This window comes from Natrix helvetica (genome assembly GCF_964273705.1).
Source record: "Natrix helvetica genome assembly, chromosome: 2".
NCBI classification, from domain to species: domain Eukaryota; kingdom Metazoa; phylum Chordata; class Lepidosauria; order Squamata; family Natricidae; genus Natrix; species Natrix helvetica.
Genome location: NC_138552.1, coordinates 249,519,469 through 249,543,806, shown reverse-complemented (window position 1 = coordinate 249,543,806; position 24,338 = coordinate 249,519,469). Strand labels below are relative to the sequence as shown.

Below are 24,338 nucleotides of genomic sequence, written 5' to 3'. Positions count from 1 at the left end.
ATAATTTAAAGAACTAATGTTTTCTCATCTGTGCCTTGAAAGAGTTATTAAAATATGTTCAATCCTTAAAGCCATCGGTCTGAAACTTTGCGAGGTTAAGGATCCCTAGAGAACATTGATCCCTGTTTTTGCCATCCTAAAATGAAGCAACTGCAGACACTTTGATGCTTTCCCATTATACCTTATAATCAGCTTTTTTAATCAGGTTGGCTTCAAATGAAATCTCTGTCCCTGCAGACTATTTTGTTATTTGCAGAGAGTTATACGTAAGAGGCGGAATTAAAAACAGAAAGGGCGTTGGTACTTACCTGAGACGCCTCTTCTCCTAGGGTGGAGGCAGCATCCAGACTGGGTTAACCTTCATCCAATCATATTGAGGACTGGGTCTTGTAACAAATTTCAAACTCCGCCCCTTGTTGCTAGGTAGACCCAGCTTTTGACGAAGAAATGTAATAGACCCAGTGCGTTATCGCCTTTAAATAGCACATACCTGTACCCTTTCCACCATGACTTGCCGACTCCATAGGGCACACCCATTCCTTGACAGAACCAACACGACATTCTTTTTTTTTTTTAATTCAACATGTAACAACCAGAACAACATGGAATAACCAGAAAGAAACCATGACACGTATTAAAAAGTAAGGAACCACACATTCCTACCAGGGAGGGGCTGGATGCTGCCTCCACCCTAGGAGAAGAGGCGTCTCAGGTAAGTACCAACGCCCTTTCTCCCTAGTGGTGGAGGCAGCATCCAGACTGGGACGTACCAAAGCCTAGGTGTCCCAGGGTGGGTCTAGGACTGTGATAAGGAAGCATCAGCCCCGACCACCGATTGCAGCACCCTGCGACCAAATGCCGCCTCCGCTGATGCAAACGAATCCATTTTGTAATGTTTAATAAATGCATTGGGTGTAGCCCAAGTGGCTGCTCTGCAGATTTCCTGCAGGGACGCCTGAGCCGCCCATGCAGCTGATGTTGAAGCGCTTCTGGTAGAATGCGCTGTGACCCTGGCAGGTGCTGGAAGAGATTGAGACTGGTAGGCCGTTGAGATGCAGGGCTTTAACCACCTGCCTATGGTAGGGGCCGAGACCTTGTTGCCCAGCGAAGTGGGCTGAAATGAGACAAACAGAGCATCGGATTTCCGAGTTGCAGCTGTACGTTGTAAGTAGATCTCGAGGGCCCTCCTGACGTCCAAAGTGTGCCACTTGTGCTCCAGAGGGTGGGTCGGATGGGGACAGAAGTCGGGGAGAACAACCTCCTGAGTCCTATGGAAGCAGGAGCACACCTTTGGGACGAAGGAGGGGTCCAGGCGCAAGACCACCCGGTCTGTATGGAAAACGCACAGTTCTTTCCTGGACGAAAGAGCCTGCAACTCCGAAATGCGACGAGCTGAAGTTATGGCCACCAGAAAGGATACCTTTAGAGATAGAAACCTGAGTGACACCTCCTGCAGGGGTTCAAAGGGAGCCTTGGTCAAGGCTTCAAGGACCTTGGTCAAATCCCAGGAAGGGTATCTATGGACTGCAGGGGGCTTAAGATTGTATGCCCCCCTGAGAAAACTACGTACCACGGGCAGCTGAGCCAGGGAAGGGGACCCTTGCAAGCGAAAACTGATGAAATGGCTGCCACTTGTCTTCGGATGGTGTTTGGTGCCAGCCCCTTATCCAACCCTTCCTGTAGGAACTCTAATAGCTGTGGTATCGTGACCTTGATTGGGTCCAAGGCCTTACCCGCACACCAAGAACAGAAAATTCTCCAGGTAGCATTGTATATTCTATCTGTGGACGGGCGCCTGGCGGCCTGAATAGTTGCAATAACCTTGGGAGAGAAACTGTCACTCCTCAGGATGCCCCGCTCAAACGCCAGGCGGTCAACTGGAACCACTGCGGGTCTGGATGTTCCAGTGACCCCTGACGGAGCGATATCCTGTCCCGAGGTATTCTCCAGGGCCTGTCCACTGAAAGAGTTCGCAGATCGGCGAACCAAGTCCTGCGAGGCCAGTATGGAGCTACCAACACCACCTCGGCCTTCTCCCTCAGGACCTTCTGAATGACCCTGGGCAAAAGGGGTAGAGGCGGGAAGGCATATAGGAGGCCCGTAGGCCATGAGCACCTCAGGGCATCCACCCCCTTTGACCGATACGCCGGGTACCGGGAGAAAAACCTGGGAAGGTGGCTGTTCTGTGGGGTGGCAAAGAGGTCTATCACAGGCACGCCAAACCTGTCCACAATGTCCTGGAAAATTGAGGGGTGGAGTTGCCACTCGGCATTGTCCAGAGTCTCGCGACTGAGCCAGTCTGCCTGTACATTGTCCACCCCAGAGATGTGTTCCGCGGTGAGGGACAACAAGTGTTTTTCCGCCCAAAGGCCCAGTCTCATGGCTTCGTCCATGAGGGCTCGAGATTTGGTGCCCCCCTGACGGTTTATGTGAGCCTTTGCTGATACGTTGTCCGTGAGCACCAACACATGTTTTCCCGTCACCCCTGGGAGGAACTGACGGAGTGCCAGATGGACCGCCCTCAACTCTAGCCAGTTGATATTGTGTGTTCTGGCTTCCTGGTCCCACTGGCCCTGCGCTACCTGCGTTTGGAAGGTCGCACCCCAGCCGAAGAGGCTGGCATCCGTGGTAACAGTTAGGAAGTCCTGATCCTTGAAAAGAAGACCTTTTGAAAGTGCTGGAGACGTCCACCAACTGAGCGAACGCTTGACCTCCGCCGGGACCAGGACCTTGGCCAGGGAGCAGCTCACGAGTTTCCTCTGAAACGGCAAGAGGAACCATTGTAGGCGTCGTGAGTGTAACCGAGCCCACGGGACAATTCCAATGGCTGACACCATGGTACCCAGCAATTTAGATAGAGAAGCCAAGGAGCACCTGTGTGCTATGGCCGCCTGGCCTGCTAAGGCTCTAATATTGTCCTGCCTCTCACGAGACAAGTACACTTGGCATACCTCTGTATCAATCAACGCTCCCAAGTGCACCAACCTGGTGGACGGATGTAGATTACTCTTGGGTACATTGATGGAAAAACCGTGTTCCTGAAATGCCTGCATAGTGGATGCAAGGTCCCTTCGTGCCTGACGTGGGGATGAAGACTGGATAAGTATATCATCCAGGTAGGCCTGGAGGCGAATAGGAACTTCCCTGAGAGCCGCAATCAAGGCAGCCAGGATCTTTGTAAAGACCCGAGGAGCTGAGGATAGACCAAAGGGGAGGGCAGTGTATTGAAAATGATGACCTGAATACTCAAAACGAAGGAACTGCCTATGCTGTGGTAAAATAGGGACATGGAGATAGGCCTCCGTTAAGTCAATGGAACACAACCAGTCTCCCTGTCTGATGGAGTTCAGAATAGTATGTAAGGAATGCATTTTAAAACGCTTGTTACAAATAAACCGGTTTAATCTTTTAAGATCCAAAGTAGCTCTCCAGCCCCCCGAGGCCTTTGGAATGACAAAGAGGATGGAATAAAACCCCAGCCCGCGTTCATCGGTTGGAACCGGTTGTATGGCCGAAATGTCAAGTAGATGTTGGATGGCCTCCAACATGAGACGCCTGCGAGCTGGGTTGGAGGAAACTGGGCAGGCCCTGTAGGAACTGGGGGGGTTGGAGATAAACTCAAGGGCAAGCCCTTGCCTAACTGTGGTTCTGACCCATTCGTCAGAGGTAGTAGCCTCCCAAACGTGGGCAAACCTGGCTAACCTACCTCCGATGGGGCAACTGGATGCGGGGGGTCTAGGTTCTACGATAGTAGCAACCCCACCCTCCTCGAAAGGGCCGCCTGGCAGATTTTCCCCGTTGGAAACGGTCAGGTTGAGACCTCTGCCTGGGGGCATAGCCTCCCCTATACCCTTGGGTCCCATAGTCTGCCCCCCGAAAGAAGGAACCATATTCCTGGTTCCGAAATGACGAACCGGGTTCCTGGCTCCGAAAGGAGGAGCGCCTGTAATAAGGTGACTGGCGGTTGAAGCCCTTCTTTGGGGCAGAGGGAAGGACCTTCCTTTTTTCTTTATTTTCGATCAGGAAGGGCTCCAAGGCATCCCCGAAGAGAGACCCCCCCTTGAAGGGGGCAGAAGCCAGCTTCCACTTGTGGCGAGCATCGGCCTGCCACTGACGAAGCCATAGCAATCTCCTGGAAGCCACAGATGAGGCCATGGCCGTGGCTGCGAACCTGGCGGAGGTTAGGGTAGCATCAGACGCAAATTGAATTGCAGCCACCAGCTTGGCAACGTCCTGGTGGGCCCTGACATCAGAGACAGGGATGTGCTGCTGCAGTTCTTGGAGCCACAGTAGACAAGGGCGGATAAAGAAGGAAGCTGTAGTGGCAGCTTTTACCGCCCAGGCAGCCGCCTGATGACCCCTTTGTAGGGTCAGGTCTGCTTTCTTCTCCTCTGGTTTGAGGACGTCTTCCGGAGCCCCTGGCATGTGTGCCGGTGTGTATAGGGCGATCACCGGAGCGTCAATAGGAGGAACCGCAAGGAACTGGGCTAGCTCGTTGGCAACATTAAAGAATTTCCTATCAGTGGCCGATGGGTTAGGCCCTGAGGTAGGGGTAGCCCACTGTTTCTGGATTGTGTCCACGAAAACTTTAGGCATTGGAATGGTGTCAGTCGGGGGCGCTTGTTCTGCATACAAGGACTCTGCAGACACGGTCGTAAGTCGAGGCGCGGTCACTGTGGGTTGAGGACCTATCTTGGAGGCCGCCTTGGTCTTGTAGAGTAGAGAAGGGAACAAGGCAGGAGGGAAAAGGCCAGAGAAGGATTTCTGATCAGATTCCCTGCCCTCATCTTCAGATAACTCTGCCTCCCGTAGTTCACCATCCTCAGACTCTGAGGATTGGTTCATGTCCTCCAAATCAGGCGCCACAGCCTCAGTAGAGAGAGGAGCCTGGGCTGGAACAGGTGGAATAGTGGAGGAGGTAGGCATTTGCCTGAGCGCAAAGTTCTGTTGCTGCTGGAAGCTGGCCGAGATGCCTTGAGAAATAGCAGAGGCAATAATCTCTTGAAAGTTTGGCAAGAGCATGGGAGCATAGCCTCCTTGTGGCTGGTTTAAAGGATTGGAGGTGGAGGGTAAAGAATCCATCCTCTGTACCATTGGTGGTAATTCAACCCCACTGCCAGCCATGGGAGTTAGTGGTGTTTGAGCTGATCCCCAAATGTTAGAAACGTCTATGGGGAATATAGGGTTAACAGGGTTGTCCCTATACAGTCTGTCCCCAGGGGAGAGCAGGAGAGATAATTGACCCTGATTCTGGATTGGCTTGTCAAAAGCCTTGGGAGAAGAATTCTTTTTATGGGCTTTCTTTTCTTTTTGTTTCTCATTGCTGGTTGGCATTTTTGATTTTTTAACATTGTCTGCCTTAACAGACTTCTTTTTGTTGCCAGTGCTGGAACCCTTGTCTCCAACAGTGACTGGCTGAGGAGGAGAATTTGGTTTAGAAGCTGTCTCTCCTGTCAGTGAAGCCTGAGGTTCAGCTGCAGCTTCTGCTGTCAAATTGAGCGGTTTCGAACTGACCGTAGCCATTTTGAAGTCACTGACAGCTGTTCAAAAATGGCGCTTCACGCTCTTTTTAAACTGCCACTATCCCCCTTGTCTTCTGCCTGGTAACAGGCTTACAAGCAGCTTTCTCTGGCTCTTTAAGCACCGTTTAAGCTGTTCTTTAATCTCTTTAGTCCCCCGGGTCGCTCCGTGGTTGATTTAAAGGCTTCAAAGTTCACCGCTCAACTGTTAAAGGAGCAGCGGAGCGTTTCCCGGCTTTTACAAGGGCTGGCTTTAAAGTTACAGTCTCAGTTTGACGCGCAGCCTTTGAGGTGAAAGGGAAGGGCTTCCACAAACCTTGCAGGTTCCACGGTGTTACAGAGGAGCCAGGATCTTGTCAGCAATTCAGTCCCCTTTGACAGCTGTCAGCCTACACGCCCTGACAGGGCTTAGAGGCTCTGACCATACAGCCCGGTCGCAAGGACCTTTAGCCCGGTCGTTCTGCTCAGCCAAGCAGGTGCTAGTAGACCAATTTTCACCAATTTAGATTCTGACAGGTGTAGATGTTGATTTTAACACGGATCAAAGCGATAACGCAGCTGTCCTCTTGATTAGACTGAGTCAAAAGCTGGGTCTACCTAGCAACAAGGGGCGGAGTTTGAAATTTGTTACAAGACCCAGTCCTCAATATGATTGGATGAAGGTTAACCCAGTCTGGATGCTGCCTCCACCACTAGGGAGAAGCCTTCGTTCTCTAACTCAGACTTTGTTCTCAAACTAGGACTACATTATATAAACCAGCATGTTTTTATTGTACCTTTGGAATGTAAATTTAAATGATTATATTTACAAACTTCACCTTAAATTTTGTCTATAAAGAAATTACATATTGGGTAAAGACGTATGATAGTTACCATATGAAGTTATTTTTTTCTTTGTGTAAAAAAAGCTAAGCAATAAAGTTGAGCTTGGTTCATGGTAATTTTCAAGATATACTTTTGCAGATTTTTATCATCTAGTCTGTCATAGATAGTTCTGGAGTTATATGTAAAGATCTTCCATGAAATGGGAATTAGAAATTTGATTACTCAAGATGTAGTAACATAAAGAAACATAGAGAAAGTACAAACTTTGGTGGATTAGGTAACTGATGATTAAAAGAAAACAAATATATCTGTTAATTTAGTGCTTGGTTATCTTGCTTTTGATTGAAAAATGAATAGTTATCAAACTTGGAAACATCAACATCTAGTTCAGTTCTGAGACTCTGAATGAGTTCTAAAAATCTTGCCAAGAAAAGTGCAGGGTCTAATCCAGGCGGTTGCCAAAAGTCAACATTGACTGAATGGTAATAACAAAGGAAAGGAACATTATTAATAATATTGATTAAAGTAGTAAAAAATAAACATTTTAGTATTCCATAGCATCCAAAGCAAAACACAGTGACTTAAGAGGGTCCATTATGTGGGTACATATTCAGACAACTTAAAGTAATTAAATTCTGGGTTTAGATGTGACCGAACATCTACCGTGTATCCCTGCAAATAGGACCCAGCCAGACAATAAGTCCTAGTGTGATTTTTCCGGATGCTCTCAATATAAGCTCTACCCCAAAAATAAGCCCCAGTTAAGATCGTCCGCCAGATGGACACATTTTGTACTGTGCCCGAAAAGAAGACCTAGCCGGAAAAAAAGCCCTAATGTGTCTTTTGACGGAAAAATTAATATAAGACCCAGTCTTATTTTCAGGGAAACATGGCATGAAGTTCCTGCATGGTCACTGAATACCCTACTTTATGTATTTCATAAACAGGCTAGTGATAATTTGAATCTTTGCTTTATGATATACTGAACATAATTGATCATTGTGATTGCTTAAAAGTAAATGCACTATTGTCATAATATGGGTTTAATATTTTTAATTGTGGAAGAAGCAATAATGAATGGAAATTCACTTAATGGTATTTTTCCATGTCTTAAGTGTTAACAGAGCTATTGACAATTACTCTGTAATTAATTATTTCTAAATAAAATTCCAGTTCTGCTGAAATCAAATCACTTTTCTATTTTGAGGCAATCTTCAAAGAATGGTATGGCTTTAACTACTGTGACTTGTTTACATGTACTTTTAAGTGCTCAGCAGGAGTTCACATTTAATTATTTGCACTATGGTGCACTACATACAAAATTCTTGGAAGTGGCACTTTTCCGCAGGTTTCAGACAAAGACTTCAGAAAAGTATATATATATATATATTTAAAATAAGGAATGAGGAAACCTGGACTAATAATGTTTATGCTACTATTTTATATTTATTTATTTGTAACCCGCCTTTATTTTTAACAAATAACTCAAGGTGGCAAACATATCCAACATACCAGAGGTGGTACTCAGCAGGTTCTGACCAGTTCTGGAGAACTAGTAGCGGAAATATTGAGTAGTTTGGAGAACTGATAAATACCACCTCTAACTGGCCCCACCCCTATCTATTCTTGACCCCCGAATCCCAGCTGATCAGGAGAGAATGGGGATTTTGCAGTAACCTTCCCCTGGAGTGAGGTGGGAATGGAGATTTTACAGTATCCTTCCCCTGTCACGCCCACCAAGCCACACCCACCAAGCTACGCCAAACCCACAGAACCAGTAGTAAAAAAAATTGAATCCCACCACTGCAACACACCATCTTCTTCCTATTTTCCCCACAAGAACTTTGTGAGGTGGGTTGGGCTGTGGAGGGAGTGACTGGCCCAAAGTCACTCAACTGGCTTTCATGGCTCCCAATCACAGTCTTCCATTTTCTAAACCTGGTTCCTTAACCACTAGACCAAACAAAAATGCTAGTTCCAATGCAGCTGTTGACATGAATCTCAGATTAACTCAATATGATGTAATAAAATTATGTGAATGTGCATTTCAAGAAGACCTAATTTCTGAACACTTTGTGGTCACCTTTTATGTAGCAATGTTAGTCTCTTATTTCTATTTTATTTTTATTTTATGCCTTTGAGTCAGTGTTGATTCCTGGTGACTGCCTGGGCTAGTCCTTGCAGTTTTCTTTCTTCCACTCAGCTGGGTATGTGCCTAAGGCGGTACTAAAACTCACAGTCTCCTGGTTTCTAGCTTGATGAGTTAACCACTTATTGTACACCAAACTGGCCTTCACTTTAAAATGTACTTGATGCAATGATAAGAATATAAAATACAGTTATATTAATTAGAACATTTAAAGACAGAGAAAGAAGCAGTAGAAAGGAAAGGAATACCAGTAGTAGTAGAAAGGAAAGAGGACTATATCACTATATATTAATGTGTCCAATCCTGCTCAGAAATTGAAATTAATGAACTTGGCAGTACTTAGTGAATTTCTTGGTAACATTAATGATGAATCAAAGTAGTGCTATTATTTACTGTGGACATGCTGTGGAAGAGTCTTCCAAAAGAGAATCTTCCAAAAAGACATAAATTCATATTGGTAGGAGAATTAAGTAGCCCAGCATTTGCCTATCATGGTTCTTCCTGGAAATTCCTGGTTCCTAGTGATTGTATCCATGCAGTTTTCTCAGCAGTGTAATAGAAATAGTTCATCATTGTCTCACAGGATTCTTTTTTAAAAAAACTTTTATTACCAAGCCTGACCTATGGAGCTGCTGTGGTCAGCAAAGGTTGGCTAAAGGCTGCCATCTTTAGCATGCTATCAGAAATAAAATTCTTTTCCAACTATTTAAACTTTAATTGTCTTCTACTTTCTTTGTGTGAAATGAGACAATCTGCCGATAGAAAAATTCACATCCTAGGATCTGATAACCTGTGTTAGAAGTGAATCAAGCAGAATACAGAAAAACAAAGGCCAATGTAATCTCTGCTTTCTATGTAATTTTGCCAATGCAAAATAATCTAAACTTACAAAGCGTTGTGTAATCTTTATTTCATAATCTGAACTGAGCCACTAGCAAGCTATTGTTTAACACCTGTGTTCTTTTTCTTTAGGTGTAATTAATATCCTCCAAATTATGGATGAATTGGAGGTAGAGCCAACTATTGACACATATTTATTATATGTCTTTACAAATTTGGTTAACTTTGATCCTATTCGCCAGAGGATTCAGGTAAGTTTATCATTTGTTTTAGCACTTTAGTACTTAATAACATTGAAATTTCTGGGGCTGTATAGGATTGAGGTATAAGACTTGGATTCATGATGGAAGTATCAAGTAATAGGACGATAAGTATTTGATATATCGGATAATGTAATTTTGTTAATTTTAAGATAAAAATCAACAGAATCAGATGATTCATACTGTTGTGCATGGAACTATTGCTTTAAAGAGAGCTGTCCTGGGCCAATTCAAGTTACCAATGATGGAATTATCACCAAAGAAATGACTTGGGGACTGAAGACACTCCACTGTGATTTATCTGAGGCACATGTGCATATCAGGACAGACATTTTTTGGTGTAAAAATGTGTCTGGGAGGGGCCACAATGAATGGCTCCTCCCATAGGAAATAAAAGAGGTGCGAAAGGGGAGTGGAGTTTGCAGGAGACAATTAGTTCGCTTAATTGGTTCATAACTCTCCGAGACTCCTTGCCAAGTTTTGCAGATATCGGACTGTCAACTCTCCAAGCCAGATAAGGTCTGTGACTGTAAATCCTCCCTTGAAAGACTTTGCTGGATGTGAATGAGCAGAATTCACAGTAAATTAATAAAAGGGGTTTTTGTCGGGACAAGGAGTTAGCTTCATGCTTTCAGGAAGCCTAGGTCAGAACTAATGGTTTATTTGCCACATTGAATAGGGTTATCTTCCTAAACTCGGTTTCTTCATAATCCTTTTGTTCCCATTGAAATTAAACACTCTGGAGAGGTTCGGGATTTCATGTCCTTTATATGGTCACTAGGCTGTCCCACACAGTGGTGGTGTCTTGTTCCACACATACGACAAGAGTGCACACTGGGTTTGTCTTTCTTTTTTCTTGAAACCAGTGATCTGAAGACAGAAAAGCTTTGCATGATTGTTCTCATACATAGCTCACTCCTTTAGCGATCTTACACGAGGGGGTAGTGCAAGTCTCTGATGTGATAGACAACTAAAGTGATCTGAAAAGATGCTTGATATAACCAGTGTTTTCCTGAATCTGTCCATGATACTATTGAAAGTCTGTTTGATTTGTAGAACACAGAGATGAAAGCAGCAGTTGACACGACTTAGACATGCATGAATCTGATATTAAAACTGGAAACAAAACAGTTGCCTTTGATAATGGAATATTTAAACACACTTAATGGCTTGATGAGATACTAGATAACATTTTATAATCTTACATAACTTGAACATAACAAGAAAGCAAATTATTTAAATTTCTAGCTAAATTCCTTGCAATGTTAGTTCTCTCTACTAAAAAACGATAGGCTATAAACAAAGCATATATTTTTGTCTAGGAGCGTGATGATGAACCTTTTTGGCATCAAGTGCCCAAACTGCAACCCAAAAGCCACTTGCTTATCGCAAAGTACCAACATGGCAATTTAACCTGAACAATAAGGTTTTACTACCTAAAATAATGATAAACAAGGCAGCGTTCAACTAATTGTTCTAAGAAAAATGTGATAAATGCATTTTTATGCCCCTTCATTTTTTTCAGCTTTTGAAATATTACATTTAGCAACAATAAAAAGAAAAAAACATTTGTAATATCATTTCTCTTTCCCTCCACCTTTTCCCCCTCACTTTCTCTTTCCCTCCCTCCTTCTCTCTTTCTCTTTCCCTCTTTCCCTCCCTCTTTCCCTCTTTCTGTCTTCCCCCTCTCTTTCCCTACCTCCCTCTCTCTCTCTCTTTCTCCCTACCTCGCTCTTTCTCTCTCCCTCTCTTTCTCTCTCCCTCTCCTTCTCTCTTTCCCTCCCTCTCCTCTCTGTTTCCCTCTCTCTCTTTCTCTCTTCCCTCCTTCTCTCTTCCCCCTCGCTTTCTCTCTTCCCTTCCTCTCTCTCTTTCCCTCCCTCTCTTTCTCTCTTTTCCCTCCCTCTCCATGTCTTTCTTCCCCTCCCTCTCTCTCTTTCCCTCCCTCTCTCTCTCTTTCCCTCCCTCTTTCCCTCTCTCTTCCCCCTCTCTTTCTCTCTCTTTCCCTCCCTCTCCCTCTGTTCCCCCCTCCCTCTCTCTTCCCCTTCCCTCTTTTTCCATCCTCTCTCTCTTTCCTTCCCCCTCTCTCTCCCTCCTTCCCTCCCCCCCTGGGAGAAACGCAATGGAGCTGGGCCGGAGCAACGGCACGTGTGCCCCAGAGAGGGCTCTGAGTGCCACCTCTGGCACGCATCGCCACCACTGGTCTAGGATGTCCATCACACTTCCTTCCAAAAAAAAGAGCTTATCTTAGCTGGATCTCCTTTTCTACCAAATGTAATATTGCATGCAGCACATTGAAACACGGAGAGATATAAAGTAAATTTTATAAAGGACTGACTCTTTTGTATAGCAATCAAAACATTTCTCACTATTGTTAATATGAAAAGCTGGAGAGTTTGCACTGAATTGACAATTCTAACAAATTGAAACAGATACCGTCTTTTAAAATGATTGCTTTGCAGGTCGTCTATGCACATGCTGTGTGTTTAGTCTTTAAATTACAATTCTAAAATTATGCTTTGCATAAATAGTTTTTTTGAGAACTTTAATAATATCTGTAAGGTAAGACATTGCACACCCTGAATCACAGAAGATAGCTTTGGTCAAGGTTGGAAGGCTATTGGCCAAACCCACACCAGATCTGAAATATGAAGTATTTTAAAAAGCTTGACTATGATGATATACCAGGCCCTTCTGTATTACCATCTTTCCATAGGAAAAAGGCAGTCCTTTGGAAACAAATAGATTCTTAGCAGCAGAAATTAGGCATGAAGCTTCACATGGCAGACTGGATAAAGTTTATCAGTTATGTAAGTGCTCTTGTTTTATATATTATCTGAGTAGCCTGTTTGGAAAAGTAGTATGATGTAATTTAAAGAACGGTAAATGTTGATAATTTATACAAAAATCCTTGTTCTTTAAGATTATTTGAAGTTGTATTTTAACATGCCTCCGTTTATGATTAGAAGCAAGTATAATATGTAAATTAGCCTTTTGTTTCATTTTAAAAAGCCCACATCCCTTTGATAGAAGAAAGAGATGATACATTACCTACTGTTCTTAAGATGTTCTTTTTTTAAAATGTTGTAAAAATTGTGTGACTACTGTGATCGGTTTTTATAGATACATCTTAATGGTCTATTTGAATCTCACTGTGCTATAAAATTACTATAAGCTTTAACATTGTTTTTGAGAACAGATAAATGAAAAGAGTTATATCTAATTTGACTGGAAAATCTGACTTTATAGAACAGATTCCTTTATTTAGGAATAAAGTTTTTTTAAACTTAGTCATGAACAGGGACTGATTACGAAACAGGGAGAAAGACTGGTTACTATGTCTTTACAGTGAAATATAAAGCAATAGTTCTATCAAGTATATAACATTAAATATTTTGTTTTCCTTTATAGCATATTGGTTTTAAAATAACAAATGCTCAGTGCTGTTTAAAGAAATGTAAATCAATGCATACTGAATAATTTAATTTAACTTGCAGTATCTTCCCCAAACATCTGGACAACGGACAGGAGTCATATCAGGAACAGTTTAATGATTGGATTTAGAAAGTAAGACTTATGAAATTTTATAAGATTTTGGATATCTTTGGTCCCAAGTTACAGCTTTGTTTTTCTGTTTTGTTTTGTTTTTAATAGCTATTTGTAGCTAATAATATCCCACTGTTCTGGTAGGATCTTTTAGGTCTCTCTTTGTGGCTGGACTTCAGTGTTGCCGAAATTTAATATCCTGTTTTATAAGTGGAAAAGTGAAGGTTTTCATTTGGGCCTAGATTCAGTAAATTGAAAATAGAGTTTATTTATTTCGTCTTTCATTATTTTAGATTTATATTCCAGTTTTCCTAGGAGATCATGGCACCTTCCAAATTTCCCCTTATAATAAGCATCTTTGTATGGGCGGCTTAGCTAAGTTATCAAATTCCAAATTTCTTAATGAGCTTTTATAGTTGAAACTGCTTTGATAATATCACATTGTCTATCAAGTAAAATAATATTTATATAAAATAATTCACAAAGTTTTTTATATTCATATTATGCTTCAAAGATGTATCACAATAATACTAGTCACAATTAGGGTAGGTTAATCAGTAGTATATATTTTAGAACACACAGTATAAGCTTTACCTAATGTCATCCCATAAATTTATGCCTAAATTCAGATTTGAACTTAAAAACCTTTAAATCTTGTATTGATATTAATCCTCACTGAATGCATAGGAACGAAATGTACATGTAAATAAATGCATTTTTTCAGTGGTTGTAATTTTTCTGCTAACCTTATATGATACTTGCTATACAATACAATACAATAGTAGAGTTGGAAGGGACCTTGGAGGTCTTCTAGTCCAACCCCCTGCCTAGACAGGAAACCCTATACCGTTTCAGACAAATGGCTATCCAACATCATCTTAAAGACTTCGAGTGTTGGGGCATTCACAACTTCTGGAGGCAAGCTGTTCCACTGATTAATTGTTCTAACTGTCAGGAAATTTCCCCTCAGTTCTAAGTTGCTTCTCTCCTTCATTAGTTTCCACCCATTGCTTCTTGTTCTACCCTCAGGTGCCTTGGAGAATAGTTTGACTCCCTCTTCTTTGTGGCAACCTATCATATAATGCTATCTACATCTTTTTATTTCTCCTTTGTTTGTAGTGCCTTGGTTGCTTAAAGGTTTACTCTTAGTGAACAAAATTATTATTTTCATGTTTATACCCTTCCACAATTTTATACAGAATGTTGGTGGCTCACAACATAAAACTACAATGAAAAGAAATCAGACAAGAATGGTGGTAAATCAAATTTCTGGAGACAAAACAAAAAGGGGAATTACTGTTCAAAGAAAAATCAGCAAGTGACAAAAATGGAGCTTATGTTTGACTTATAGGAGAGACATTACAGTTTTGTTATATAATATTTTTGGACCTGACTGTAATCTCTGTAGACATAATAGATAGGAAAAAAAGGAAGGAAATCAAAATTACACTATAGGGAGAGAAAAACCAAACAAATGCATGCAAATTGTAGGGAGGTGGAATAAACTAAAATTATCTTATTTGAAAAAGAGATACAGGACAGACAAGGAAAACGTGCAGGTGAGACAAAACAGATTGTATTACTATATATGTGTATAGGTAAATCCTCTTAGTTCCTGAGAAGATGTTTCAAAATCTGAACCACTTTGAAGTAAAAGTGATTAGGATTATATTGTCATTTATCCAGGGAGAAAGACAAAGTCATAAAAAATTATTAGGGTACAGGAAATATGTGAACTGTTTTTATCTTATTAAATTGATATGTCAGGATAGGTTCCTTACCAGTTCAGAGTAGAAATTACCATGGAAATGTAATCCAGAGTTAGAAGACACATATATTTTCTCTGTGGGTCAGTGGCTGGTTTACCGTATTTTTCAGAGTATAAGACACACTGGAGTATAAGACGCACCAAAGTTTTGAAGAGGCAAATTTTTTTTAAAAAGTTTTTGCACTGTGCAAACCTCCCAAAAACTGCCTGTTTTTCGTGAAAACGGGCCCGGGTTTTTTTTCTCAAAATAGGGGCATGAATAGCCCTTAGGAGGCTAGTAGAGTGCTCTTGGGGGTTTGGTGGGGGGGCAAAATTGAGCAAAAAAGGCCCGTATTTCTCTGAAAGCCTTCTAAAAGCTATGCACAGCCATTTTGGTGAAGGGGCGGGGTTTCAGGAGGCAAAACATGCTGTATTCAGTGTATAAGACGCACCCAGATTTTCAGCCTCCCTTTTGAGGGAAAAAGTTGTAACTTAATACTCCAAAAAATAATTTAAGCTAATTTACTAGAGATGCTGAAAGTGTATGCTGCTTGTGTCATAGAACACAGAAACCATGCTATGAACAGTTTTCCATAAGATTCTTATACAGATAGTCCTTGAATTACAGCCATTTGTTTAATGATGATCAGGAATTATGATGGCCTCATTATAGCTGCTTTGCAGCCTGTGAAGCCCTTCTGGTTGTTGCAAAACATAGCACCACCATATTTTGGTTACATGATTACAATCTAAGTACCTGGCACTTGCAGCTAATTGCCATGTGGCCCACAATCATGTAATCGCCCTTTACATTCTTCTCTGCCAGCTTTCCCAGAAAGCTGATGGGAAGCTGGCATGGAAGTTTGCAGACTGCTGCCACCGCCAAAAGAACTCCCTCTCATCTCTGGGATCTGGTTGAAAGAATAGCCAGCTAAGGGGAACTAAACTCTTTAAAATCCCGAAGGTTCTCTTCTGTGCATGGAGTGGACCTGTACTCCTTCAGCAGTCCCAAAGGTTCCTTTTCAAGAGGCAACTGGACTTCCTTGTTTTTCTTTGAAGACGCTTCCCTTCTCATCCAAGAGGCTTGGACGAGAAGTGAAACGTCTTCAAAGAAAAACAAGAAAGTCCAGTTGCCTCTTGAAAAGGCACCTTAGGGACAAACATGATCTAGATGACTGAGAATCTCCATAGACATTTACCCCTTCAGCAGGATTCAGACAGCTACATGGGGCTTCCCTTGAAATGCACTCGGAGACTGCAGTTGGTCCAGAATGCGGCCGCGCGGGTGATTATGGGGAGTACTAGGTACTCCCATGTGACACCTCTCCTGCGCGAGCTGCACTGGCTTCCTGTGGTCTATCGGGTGCGTTTCAAGGTCTTGATTACGATCTTTAAAGCGCTCCATGGCTCAGGACCTAGTTACCTGCGGGATCGTATTCTGCCCCATACATCCCTACGACCCATCCGCTCGCACAGAGAGGGACTTCTCCAGGTGCCGTCCACCAGACAGTGCCGAGGGGCGGCGCCTAGGAGCAGAGCCTTCTCTGTGGCGGGCCCAGCCCTGTGGAATGACCTCCCTCCGGATATTAGGACCACCACTGACCTCCGCTCCTTCCGTATAAAGCTCAAGACCCACCTATTCCAAATAGCTGGCCTGGCTCAACCATAACTTCATAACGCTCCTGACGGGTTTTTTAATTCGGTAATTTTATTTAATGGGATTTTAAATTGTGTTTTTTAATTGTCTTCACTTATTAGTCTACCTCCTCCATGCACATGTATATGTCTTTGTTTCTTATGTATGTATGTTGTCTTTATCTGTATTTTATTTGCTTTGATTGTACGCCGCCCTGAGTCCTTCGGGAGAGGGTTGCGGCTAATCAAATAAAATTATTATTATTATTATTATTATTATTATTATTATTATTATTATTATTATTATTATTATTATTATTATTATTATTATTATTATTATTATTATTATTATTATTATTATTATCTTACCAAAGGAGTTCCCTTCAGTGCATGGAAGGGTACTGCAATCCTTTCACAGGAAGTTCTTTCAACCAACCCTCAGAAATGAGAGAGAGCTAAACATGAAGCATAAAACGAAGATAAGGCGCCCAAAATGCAGCATGATAAGGCGCCCAAAATGCTTCAAGTGGGTGGCGGGGGAGGCCCTGGATGGATCGGCACAGGCCATGCACAATGTACCTCTTTGCTCTGGGGCTGACGATCCTGATTGGATTTCAGCAGGGAGGATTTTCACTTCCTAAGCCGAGTGGCCTGACACAGGTCACATGCGAGTGTCTCTCCACTCAAGAGGCTAAAAATACTGCTTGGATTTTGGCAGGGTGTATTTTCAGCTGCTGAGTGGGATTTTCCCCGCTCCCCGGGGGCCGGAATGGGACAACTCACTGCAGCCAACTTGCTGCATCCAACTCAGCCATGGTCATCTTGCCATGGTCAATTCACCCTGACCAACTCTCCACAGGACAATTCAACAATCATTCAATTATTTAAAATAATAAAAACATTATTTTAATTTTTGTCATTCATATTTCATTTTGTCCCTTCTTTGGCATCCCTTCTTTAATTACTCTATTCCACCATTTCTTTGATATTAGTGTAACTCTTGTCGTGCTGCGAGTTGACCACGGCAAGTTGGCCGCAGCAAGTTGTCCTAGACCCCCTCCCCGAGGCACCCTGCACTGCTTTTCCTGTCTGCTTAATGACCCATGGGATCACTTAAGAACCACAAACAACAATGCCAGGATTGCAGTCATTAAGATAAGCATTAACGTGGCAACTACCTGGACTAGTCCCTGCAGTTTTCTTGGCAAGGTTTCAGATTTGGTTCAGTTTCTGAAAGAGATTTGCACAAAGCTGGCTTTGTGCCCAAGGCATTACAATTTCTAGGGTAAAGCAGATAAATTTGTTTTAACATTTAGAAAGCATATCTGAGAAAGAGAAGCATAGAAATATTTTACATTATATATTCTAATCCAACAGTCATCAAATATGATACTTCTGTTGGAAGACATATAAGTTTTATTCATGGATTAAAAATAGCTATATCCCTTTGTGGCATTGCTCAGTATCCTGCAGACATTCCTGGATACAACTGTATGCATATTTACTTGTATGAGAGCCAGGACCATATTATCAGGAACTTAGATCACAGATGAGGCAACATGTGTGCAATTGTACATGAAATGCTTTTGTTTCCAGAAATAGGTTTTATTATTTTCATGATATTATGGGATGAGGCTTGCTCACACGGTGAAGGCTCCAGTTATATAACTTTCAATAGGATTAGTATCTTTACTCGTTTTAAAAAGCAATCATTGTTCTACAAGAACATTCCATATAGTATAATAGTTGGTGATACAAAAATAAATAGTGGAGATTAAGCTACTTGTTTAAAGCTGTGAGGTTTGTGGTTTCAAGTCAATTTCATGATGGAAATTGGCAGGCAGTGTAGGTGGCACAGGTAAAAGATCACACAGATTGCATGTATTTTGAAATGCAATGAGATAGATTCTAACATTATCACAAAAACTCCAGTAATAGTGATCGTCTGTAAATATAGTAAAATAATTTTGTAAAGCTTATGCTAGTGTGTGTGTGTGTGTGTGTGTGTGTGTGTGTGAGAGAGAGAGAGAGAGAGAGAGAGAGAGAGAGAATTATTTCTTAACTTTCTTCACTTAAACAAATCTGAACAGTCATCTGGTGTGACTGTTCAGTTGTATTGAGCATTCAAAAGAAATAATAGGGTTTTTAAAAAAACAAATTCCAATTTATTATCTTCTGCTGCCCTCTGCAGGTGTACTGATGTTGATCTTTGGAACAAGGTAAGCAAAGACAGCTAAGCTGCAATGGGGAGATATTTTGGGTGCACAGTATTGGAAAAGTACAATAAATAGAAAGATCTTCTGTTTCAGATGTAAGTCTAATCTTTTACTACACTTACATGAAGCATTTTAAATTGTCATGACTTATCTGAAGTTAAATATTTTTAACTCCTTTTGATCTCAGTGGAGAAAATTAAGCATGTAATTAATACTTTTTCCTTGCTTGTATTTGGTCTTTCAAATGCTTGATTTTGCTTTATAATCTATTGTCACATTGTGACTGTGAATTCACATTAACATAGAAATGGCATTTATTATTGCATGTATTAAGTAAGCACTAATTTTATTGTTCATGGTAGGGGATAAATTTTTCTTTTAGAGGCAGTAGTTTTTGTCTTTATGAGATACATCCCCAAGTACCAGTTGGAAATATTCGATGGTATAAAAACCAGCAAGTTTTGGAAAATTTCTTTATCAAGGATTCTATAAAACAAAACCATATAAATGTAAAAATGCCTATGCCATTAGTATTTTTCCAAAGACCAAAACCACTGTTTAAGTTAAAGCAACTACTAGTAAGTGTGCTAGCAGCTTCTCTTCGAAAAAATGTAGCTGTAAATTTAGCTGACTTTTTTTTTAAAAAATCATTCTGTAGCTTCATTTTTAATAATTAGGAAATAAAAATGTTAAAACTATTTTTGAAAGGGCTTTTCAATATAGGTAGCTCTTGGTTAATGTCAGCAATTGGGGTTGGAATTTCCATCACTAAGCAATATCACATCTTTCTGCTTAGTGATGGAAATTATGGTGCTCCCAGTTGCCATCGTTAAGCGAAACGTGCCTCTTCATTAAACACGATATCACATGGATGCCATTTGTGACCTCCTGCCGGCTTCCCGGGGGAAACTGTTACTTGGGAAGGTTTAAAAGGCTGTACACCAGTGGTTCCCAATCTTTTTTTTGGCCATGCCCTATCCAAGCATCTCTAAACTCCTGATGGCCCCCCCCCCCTATGAGATATAATTCTTACTTTACTCAAAAAGTGAACTCTACTCATGCGGAGGAAGCCTATAAAAGGCCATTAACTTGGTTTGAATAAGGTTCAAATTGCCCCCATTAAAAATCAAAGTGCTCCCCTAGTTCTTTTGTTTCACTCCCTCCAATTCTATTTAACTGTTACATCAAGTACACTATGCTATTTCTAAATTAAATACTTAACTGAAATAGAGTCTGTTATGCGCAGTGCAAGTTCCTGTTAAAATTAATTTGTAATTAATGATAGCAAACTACATAGATCCCAAATTTTAAACCTGTAAATAGTGTCTGATTGCTTCAAGAATTTTTTTCTTTATGATCACTCGTGATGGTAAAATGAATGAATCTTTTGTGCAATGTTTAAAAAAATATTAAAAGCTTTTGTTTTAAAAAATAAATAAATTGCTGTGATGTGGCACAGAAAAATGCTAGTAGAGAGCTGCTTTGTTATTTGTAGAATTCAATTTCAGTTACTCTTTGCCCTTGCTTGCTTTTCTTGACTGCAATGTGCGATTATTCTGTCTTACCAGATAACAGAACTGTTGTATATGGAGGAACAGAAGGCTGAACAAGAAACTGGTAGAGTTTCAATTTCTATGATTGTAACTTATCCACAAATCCGTTCTTCTGGGTAATGATAGGTTTGAGGGATTACAACCGTAAACATTGATTATTTCTTTTTGAAAGTGAAATTTGAAAACATGTTGGGTAAAAACTTTACCCGGATGATCACAGTATATTTTGTGGAATCCATGAGATGTTATTAGTGATTTCATTTTTAATGAAAAATGTACTTGAGATGCTTATATAGTAAGTAAAATGAACAGATTACAGGGATAATGTAATCAAGCATTTACAGATGGAGTTAAGATTCTTTTTTAGAAGGGCATTAATACAAATATTTTAAGAAGCTATAAATGTAATAGCTTTTTGTAATGTTTTAATAACAAAAGTTACATTGTGATAAAATATTTTCAATAATAAGAAAATACAGTATACATCACTATGTAGTTTCTTTGTTGGAACCTCATTGATTCTTCCTGATGCTTCAGTGTCAAAATTAATACCTTTAACCTATACGGCATATTTTGTTAAACTTAAATTTCATTGGCTATAAGCAGCTCCTCATATGATTATTGGAGCTGATGATTAAATATCATTTAATATTCTTTATGGTGTTTACATTCATTCACTAGTTTCAGAAAAACCCTGGAAATAATAAGAAAGACATGGGGCTGTGCTTATGAAGCTTTAAAAAGCTCTATTTCTTTTTGAATAAATGACAAAATATTTATGGGAACTATTTTGGGGTGGTGGGCAGGAAAGTGGGGGAGAGGCCTTGGGCAGTGCTGCTTTTGTCACACAGCCATGGAAAAATAGATTGAAGAAAGATTTTGTTCTGAAAAGCTGTCATTCAGTTTGAAAATAATTAATATTCCTTTCACTCACCAGTTAGATATGTGCTCCCAAACCACATAATCTCTATGCCTCAGTGATCATTGTTGCCATTTCAGAGCCTCTCATCAGGGTGACATCTCACACCAAAATGATTTCTTATAAATTAATCTTGATAACATGACAGTGTCAGTAATTTTAGTGGAATGCTTTCTCTTGTCTTCCCCCTACCCCCACCTCGCAGAAAATATTGGCCGTTTTCTTTATTCCTTGATTGACAATATGACTGACTCAGAGGTACAGGACAAGGAGGAGCAGTTGAGACAATACTTCCATCAGCTGCAGAAGATGGTACTATTTCATTTTTTTGCTACATAATGCCCGTCCTTCCTGACATGTATCTATTAGATTTGAAATTGCAGCTTTTAAGTATAGCCAGACCATTTCTCAATGGCATGCAAGTGTTGGAGATTTAAATTATGCCTGAAATTTGTGTAACGGATATTTTTTTGGGGGTTGTGCTTTTAAAACTCACATGATTCTCTCCACTTCTTCCTACAGAATATAACAATTCTTCCTGCCTACTACAAGGGTATTAGCAAACTGCTGACTGAATACAACGTTCCCCATTTAATTAAGGTCTGTAATGGCAAATGTTATTTTATATATAATTATATAAAACATACAATATATACAAACATATTCATTCCAAGTATGTAGTAACCTTAAAAATGAATATGCCTGATGTATAAAATTAGTTTTATTTAATCCTTTTCTGAAATAAGGAAGCATAAAGTTTTAAGGGGACAAATAAGACAGGGCAACTCTTAAATGTTGATAGCAATCTTAACAGCAAAACAAAACCACACATTCCTTGAGTTTTTTAATTTATCATAAACACATTGATGCTTATATTCAAATATGTATCAAGCCATTAATTCTATCTTACAGTGTAATTTTATTGGCTTCTGATGAGCAGATGTTAAATGTATGTACACAACTATTTAAATAGGTTAGCATTAAATAGGTTTGCTACATAACCAGAATACATGACTTCCAAATTTTATGGTACCAAAAAAAAAAAGAGTTTTGATCCTAGCAATAGTAAAAATATGCATTAGTTGAGGAATTTCTACCTGGTATTTCTGACTTTTATATAAATTGATTTGAAACCTTAAATGCTTGGTTGCTATGACTTAATTTCCTTTTAAGGATAGAGCTATTCATTGCTCAGAATTTCAGGCCATGTTTATGCCATGCTGATGCAGAAGTTGACGGAATATACAAATTAGTTAGTCCTCACTTGCATTGGAATTGCACAGAGAACAAAGAAGAATGGGGGACCTGCTCCCAGTGGGAGAAGCCTATTTAAGACCAATATGAATCAGTACATGACTGATACAACTCAACGGCATTGCCCACAACTGAGATAACAGAAGTACATTTTTCAAAAGTAACATTAGGATTTCTTTTGTACCTTACACATAATGTCTAAAAATATAAAAGTATATCAATAAGACACATTTTGCTTGGATGTGTTTCATTGTAAAACATTATTTGAATATCTTTCTATTTTTTTACCTTAGTCCTTGATTAGTTCACATAATTTTGAGGAGAAATTTGAACAACTTAAAGCTGAAAACAAACCCATTGAAGATATTCTAAAGAACTTTATAGTTGTTCTGTGTTCAGAAAAGGTAATTTTCAGATTTGCTTATTGTATTATTAACAAAGTATGATAAGTAAATTAAATACTTCTAACTATGTATAGCACTAACGGTTTAAATGACATTTTACAGAGTAACCTAAGTAAAATACAAATCCTAGCCACAGGAGACTTCATATAGATAGGTGGGAGACTTAGGGAGAGATTATAAAAGTCATTAAAGCTCAAAATGAACAAATACAATTATATGTGTTCGTTTCTTGTCAAACTCCAAATGCATGTAGGTGATTAAGGAAAACTAATGTTTTCTGGATTTCAGGTTTACTTCTTATAAATCTAAAGTATTTAAAAAAATTAGTGGGGAAAAAACCCCACAGTGCTGATTTTTAGTTAACTCGTGAATGACATGTTTTGAGATTGTGGAAGTCTGTTAATGGTAATCTGCAAAATGAATGATAGTAACAGCTGTGAAAGGTTTATCATACATGCCAAGTGTCCTTTCAAGCCACGGATCTGGTCTCTTACAACTAGATTGTCAAGCAACTGATACATGTATAATAATTTGCAAGTCAAATATTGAAAGGTGGTTAATGGGACTGAAATTCCATTTTTTTCTTGAAGAAAAGCTTTCTGAGATGCAGAGGCTCTTGTCTTCATTAGCAGGCATCCAATTGTAATTCATATTTTTGTATAGAACTTCATTTTGCTCTGAGTTCTTATACATGGGCCCTGAACTTCGTTTTACTTGGCACTGATGCAATGTCTGATTTTGTAGTGAATTAAACTATATTTTAATTTTTAAAATATATTAATATATCAGAACTTTACATTTATATCCTGTTATGCCAGAAAATTGGATTCTTCTTCTTTTTAATTAATCAACTTAGTATGTTCTCTGCTCATTGATATATTTAAACGATTGTGATTTATTAGCTGTAGGTATAAAATGTGAAAATGCTTTGTCATGAAGTACAATGTGATGTAATTAATGATATGCATACTTCAGAAATCAGTGAAAGTATATATTGCAGTACAGGATAAAAGTTTATAATGGACATATTTAAACTATTTACTAATTTATAAAAGATTCATTTGCACATAAATGTAAAGCGTATGAATTGCTAAGAAGCAGTGCTAAGTGTAAGCATATATAAATAAATGTAATTTCCTAATAGAATATAAAATGTCATGTTGATTTTCTTTTTCTACTTCGTATCTTTTGCTTAATGTTCCTTTTAGAATATGCAGAAAGCTCTTGAAGTAAAAGCAAAATATGAATCCGACATGAATGTTGTGGGCTATGGAGCCTTAATACGCCTTTGCTGTCAAAATGATAATGTAGAGGAAGCAATGAACCTGAAAGAAGAATTGTAAGTACACTGGCACTGAAGGATGTCAGAGAGATTTATGCTGATATACAGTCCTTATTGAATTAAGTAGGTTGACTATTATCACCCCCCATACATTTTTAATTAGCTTATCTCACACAAAATATTTTCTGCTGA

General features: G+C 39.9%; 1 protein-coding gene across 1 annotated transcript in view; it reads left to right on the top strand.

Moving 5' to 3' along the window:
• Positions 1-24,338, top strand: part of LRPPRC (leucine rich pentatricopeptide repeat containing) — a 103,409-nt gene that overhangs the window by 20,986 nt on the left and 58,085 nt on the right. Inside the window, exons 12-20 of the mRNA XM_081944706.1 lie at positions 9,466-9,584; positions 12,307-12,400; positions 13,088-13,157; positions 18,710-18,737; positions 20,303-20,351; positions 21,412-21,518; positions 21,729-21,806; positions 22,754-22,864; positions 24,073-24,203. Of these exons, the coding sequence (XP_081800832.1) occupies positions 9,466-9,584; positions 12,307-12,400; positions 13,088-13,157; positions 18,710-18,737; positions 20,303-20,351; positions 21,412-21,518; positions 21,729-21,806; positions 22,754-22,864; positions 24,073-24,203 (787 nt within the window). The remainder of the gene's footprint in view (positions 1-9,465; positions 9,585-12,306; positions 12,401-13,087; positions 13,158-18,709; positions 18,738-20,302; positions 20,352-21,411; positions 21,519-21,728; positions 21,807-22,753; positions 22,865-24,072; positions 24,204-24,338) is intronic.